This window comes from Oncorhynchus clarkii, unplaced genomic scaffold (assembly GCF_045791955.1).
Source record: "Oncorhynchus clarkii lewisi isolate Uvic-CL-2024 unplaced genomic scaffold, UVic_Ocla_1.0 unplaced_contig_5657_pilon_pilon, whole genome shotgun sequence".
NCBI lineage: Eukaryota > Metazoa > Chordata > Actinopteri > Salmoniformes > Salmonidae > Oncorhynchus > Oncorhynchus clarkii.
Window position 1 is genome coordinate 146,993 of NW_027258080.1, and position 5,503 is coordinate 152,495.

General features: G+C 43.4%; 1 protein-coding gene across 1 annotated transcript; it reads right to left on the reverse strand.

Annotated features, from left to right (window-relative positions):
• Nucleotides 1–1,878: 1,878 nt before the first annotated feature.
• On the reverse strand, nucleotides 1,879–2,626 carry LOC139395236 (salivary glue protein Sgs-3-like). Its single transcript, XM_071142884.1, has 2 exons — nucleotides 2,525–2,626; nucleotides 1,879–2,427 (listed from the first exon to the last, which is right to left on the reverse strand). The coding sequence occupies exons 1-2, from the start codon at nucleotides 2,624–2,626 to the stop codon at nucleotides 1,879–1,881; spliced, it is 651 nt and encodes a 216-aa protein (XP_070998985.1).
• Between the last annotated feature and the right edge of the window lie 2,877 nt (nucleotides 2,627–5,503).

The following is a 5,503-nucleotide window of genomic DNA, read 5'->3' on the forward strand; positions in this document are numbered from 1 at the left end:
TGGTTGAACACTAAAACTACCATGTTGGTTGAACACTAAAACTACCATGTTGAAAAAAGGCTTGGTTGAACACTAAAACTACCATGTTGAAGAAAAGGTTTGGTTGAACACTAAAACTACCATGTTGAAGAAAAGGTTTGGTTGAACACTAAAACTACCATGTTGAAGAAAAGGTTTGGTTGAACACTAAAACTACCATGTTGAAGAAAAGGTTTGGTTGAACACTAAAACTACCATGTTGAAGAAAATGCTTGGTTGAACACTAAAACTACCATGTTGGTTGAACACTAAAACTACCATGTTGAAGAAAAGGCTTGGTTGAACACTAAAACTACCATGTTGAAGAAAAGGTTTGGTTGAACACTAAAACTACCATGTTGGTTGAACACTAAAACTACCATGTTGAAGAAAAGGCTTGGTTGAACACTAAAACTACCATGTTGAAGAAAAGGTTTGGTTGAACACTAAAACTACCATGTTGAAGAAAAGGCTTGGTTGAACACTAAAACTACCATGTTGGTTGAACACTAAAACTACCATGTTGAAGAAAAGGCTTGGTTGAACACTAAAACTACCATGTTGGTTGAACACTAAAACTACCATGTTGAAGAAAAGGCTTGGTTGAACACTAAAACTACCATGTTGGCTGAACACTAAAACTACCATGTTGAAGAAAAGGCTTGGTTGAACACTAAAACTACCATGTTGGTTGAACACTAAAACTACCATGTTGAAGAAAAGGCTTGGTTGAACACTAAAACTACCATGTTGAAGAAAAGGTTTGGTTGAACACTAAAACTACCATGTTGGTTGAACACTAAAACTACCATGTTGGTTGAACACTAAAACTACCATGTTGAAGAAAAGGCTTGGTTGAACACTAAAACTACCATGTTGGCTGAACACTAAAACTATCATGTTGAAGATATTGTAATTTTCCATTATGACTTTAGAGAGGAACGTTTATCGTTATGAATGTTATAGACTCTGAAATAAACATTCAAATGCTGGAGGTTTCTTCAACACGTTTATTGTAATTTGGGATGTTTTGAAAAGGTCAACAGAAGGCATTTCAAGACTGCATCATCTGGAAGGCCAGGCACCACCCCCTACCATGTCATTGTTAATATATATCAATATATATCCAAATGAACCTTTACCAGTTGAATGTAAATACAGTAAATATTTTAACTAAATAGGCAACTGGAATAAAATACATTTTCCTATATCGCCAATCCACTTTCTGGATGAAATCAGCTAAGTTTGTGGGGCTTTTCATCTATACAAGACTGTAGAAACAAACTCACAACACTTCAGTTGGGTCTGTATCACTTCAGTAACATCTCATCTTCATAACTAACACTGGGGGCCCTTTCTGAAAGACTTGAAATATGATTGACTAAAATGCCTTGTTTAAACTTGGCCAGCTAACATTCAATTCCCTACTGGTAAAATGAAGTCTGCACTCCAAAATATAGACTCTAAGGATATTAAACTATACGTGTATTTTTGTATGCTCAGGTTGCCCATCATATACAGCCTTACCTGAACCATTCAGAATGAATGTCTTAACCTAACCGTTTAATCTACGTTTATCCCTCCCATGGCATCAGAGTGGCAAGTCATTTTGACAACTTCACAAGATCTTGTTGGTCATTAACTGCGGTGAATCTCTGAGGCTACGCACAGATGAAGGAGGGTTTAAAGACGAAGAGCATGACGTTTTAACGTCACGTTTTCTCTCTGGTTCCTGTTGTTGATACCTCTCTGTCTGGCAGTGACCTGTCTATAGTTCCTGTTGTTGATACCTCTCTGTCTGGCAGTGACCTGTCTCTGGTTCCTGTTGTTGATACCTCTCTGTCTGGCAGTGACCTGTCTCTAGTTCCTGTTGTTGATACGGACCTCTCTGTCTGGCAGTGACCTGTAAAGAGGCAGAGGTGGACTTGACAGACAGAGGTGGACTTGACAGACAGAGGTGGACTTGACAGACAGAGGTGGACTTGACAGACAGAGGTGGACTTGGCAGACAGAGGTGGACTTGACAGAGGTGGACTTGGTAGAGGTGGACTTGGCAGAGGTGGACTTGGCAGAGGTGGACTTGGCAGAGGTGGACTTGGCAGAGGTGGACTTGACAGAGGTGGACTTGGTAGAGGTGGACTTGACAGAGGTGGACTTGACAGAGGTGGACTTGGCAGAGGTGGACTTGGCAGAGGTGGACTTGGCAGAGGTGGACTTGGCAGAGGTGGACTTGGTAGAGGTGGACTTGGAAGAGGTGGACTTGGTAGAGGTGGACTTGGTAGAGGTGGACTTGACAGAGGTGGACTTGGTAGAGGTGGACTTGGTAGAGGTGGACTTGGCAGAGGTGGACTTGGCAGAGGTGGACTTGGCAGAGGTGGACTTGGCAGAGGTGGACTTGGTAGAGGTGGACTTGACAGACAGAGGTGGACTTGACAGACAGAGGTGGACTTGACAGACAGAGGTGGACTTGACAGGCAGAGGTGGACTAGACAGAGGTGGACGTGACAGAGGTGGACTTGACAGAGGTGGACTTGACAGAGGTGGACTTGGCAGAGGTGGACTTGACAGAGGTACACGTGACCTCGTTATCGTCATGTGACAGGCGCATGACTATGGTTCTGTTGAGGGATGACTACACATGACTATGGTTCTGTAGAGGGATGACTATACATGACTATGGTTCTGTTGAGGGATGACTACACGTGACTGGATCTGTTGAGGGATGACTACACATGACTATGGTTCTGTTGAGGGATGACTACACATGACTATGGTTCTATTGAGGGATGACTACACGTGACTATGGATCTGTTGAGGGATGACTACACGTGACTATGGATCTGTTGAGGGATGACTACACGTGACTATGGATCTGTTGAGGGATGACTACACATGACTATGGTTCTGTTGAGGGATGACTAAACATGACTATGGTTCTGTTGAGGGATGACTACACGTGACTATGGATCTGTTGAGGGATGACTACACATGACTATGGTTCTGTTGAGGGATGACTAAACATGACTATGGATCTGTTGAGGGATGAGTACACGTGACTATGGTTCTGTTGAGGGATGACTACACGTGACTATGGATCTGTTGAGGGATGACTACACGTGACTATGGTTCTGTTGAGGGATGACTACACAGCAGACATTGCTTTCCAACAACCATGTCATGTCATTGACCCCCCAGGCTGGCATCTGATTGTTGTAAAATAAATATAATATCAATTCAATTCAATTTAAGGGGCTTTATTGGCATGAGAAACATATGTTTACATTGCCAAAGTTATCTCTCTCTCCCTCATTCTCTTTCTCCCTATCTTGGCAGTGGTCCAGGTGAGTGGGTTGCAGTGCTCTCTCTCTCTCTCTCTCTCTCTCTGTATCTCCCTCTCTCTCTCTCTGTATCTCTCTCTCTGTATCTCTCTCTCTCTCTCTCTATCTCTCTCTCTCTCTCTCTCTCTCTCTCTCTCTATATCTCTCTCCCTCTCTCTTTATCTCTCTCTCTCTCTCTCTCTCTCTCTCTCTCTCTCTGTCTCTCCCTCTCTCTCTCTGTATCTCTCTCTCTCTCTCTCTCTGTGTATTATCCATTTAATTGTAAAATATATGTCTGTCTCTTCCTCTCTCTCCCTCTGTATCTCTCTCTCTGTATCTCTCTCTATGTACCTCTCTCTATGTATCTCTCTCTCTGTATCTCTCTCTCTCTCTCTCTCTCTCTCCCTCTCTCTCTCTCTCTCTCTCTCTCTCTCTCTCTCTCTCTCTCTCTCCCTCTCTCTCTCTCTCTCTCCCTCTCTCTCTCTCTCTCTCTCTCTCTCTATCTCTCTCTCTCTCTCTCTCTCTCTCTCTCTCTGTGTATTATCCATTTAATTGTAAAATATATGTTGAGCAGCACATCCAGCCTGGTCAGCGATATCAAGCCAATTCTACCACTAATATTCAGACTTCATCCCAAATGACACCATATTCAATTTATAGTGCACTACTTTTCACCACGGCCCATTGGGCTCAGGTCAAAAGTAGTGCAATCTATAGGGACTAGTGAGCTATTTGGGATAGAATCTGAGTCTGATTAGCTGGTATATAATTCACAGGATTTTGAATAAGGCAGAGAGACAAGGCTGGTAGCTCCTTGGTCCGATGGTGTTTCTGTTCGCTCCCACACTCTACTGACCAGTTATGGAACTGCAGCATGAGACAATTCCATAAATACAACAACAAACCTATTGTCTTCAGTTCATCACTGTCTCTCTCTCTCTCTCTCTCTGTCTTTATCTCTATGTCTCTCTGTGTCTATCTCTCTCTGGCTCACTGTCTCTCTATGTCTTTCTCTCTATGTCTCTATGTCTCTCTATGTCTCTCTCTCTCTCTCTCTCTCTCCCTCTGTCTCTCTCTCTCTCCCTCTGTCTCTCTGTCTCGCTATGTCTCTATGTCTCTCTGTATCTCTCTCTCTATGTCTCTCTCTCTATGTCTCTCTCTCTCTCTCTCTCACTCTCTCTCTCTCTCTCTGTCTATGTCTCTCTCTCTCTCTCTCTCTCTCTCTGTCTCTCTGTCTCTCTATGTCTTTCTCTCTATGTCTCTATGTCTCTCTGTGTCTCTCTCTCTGTCTCTCTATGTCTATCTCTCTCTCTCTCTCTCCCTCTGTCTCTCTCTCTCTCCCTCTGTCTCTCTGTCTCTCTCTCTTGCTCTCTCTCTCTCTCCCTCTGTCTCTCTGTCTCTCTCATTCTTTCTCTATGTCTCTATGTCTCTCTTGTGTCTCTCTGTCTCTCTACGTCTCTCTCTCTACGCTCCTACGTCTCTCTCTTTGTCTCTCTATGCCTCTCTCTCTATGTCTCTATGTCTCTCTCTGTCTCTCTCTCTGTCTCTATATGTCTCTCTCTCTGTCTCTCTCTGCTCTGTCTATATGTCTCTCTCTCTCTGTCTCTCTCTGTCTCTATGTCTATGTCTCTCTCTATGTCTCTCTATGTTTCTCTGTCTCTCTCTGTCTCTCTTTATGCTTCTCCCTATGTTTCTATTTCTCTCTCTATGTCTCTCTCTATGTCTCTCTCTCTGTTTCTATGTCTCTCTCTGTCTCTCTCTATGTCTCTCTCTATGTCTCTCTCTATGTCTCTACGTCTCTCTCTCTCTCATCTTTCTCCATCTCTCTACAGCTCTGTGGTGTTGCTGAAGAGATTTAGGTAGCATTATTACACACATTGCATTAATGTTATGGAAGGAGGGAGGGAACCATTGTATTAGTGAGGGAGGGAACCATTTTATTAGGGAGGGAGGGAACCATTTTATTAGGGAGGGAGAGAGAAGCCATTTATTAGGGAGCGAGGAAGCCATTTATTCAGGGAGGGAGAGAGGGAACCATTTTATTAGGGAGGGAGGGAGGGAACCATTTTATTAGGGAGGGAAGGAGGGAACCATTTTACTTAGGGAGGGAGACCATTTTATTAGGGAGGGAGGGAGACTCATTTTATTAGGGAGGGAGGAACCATTTT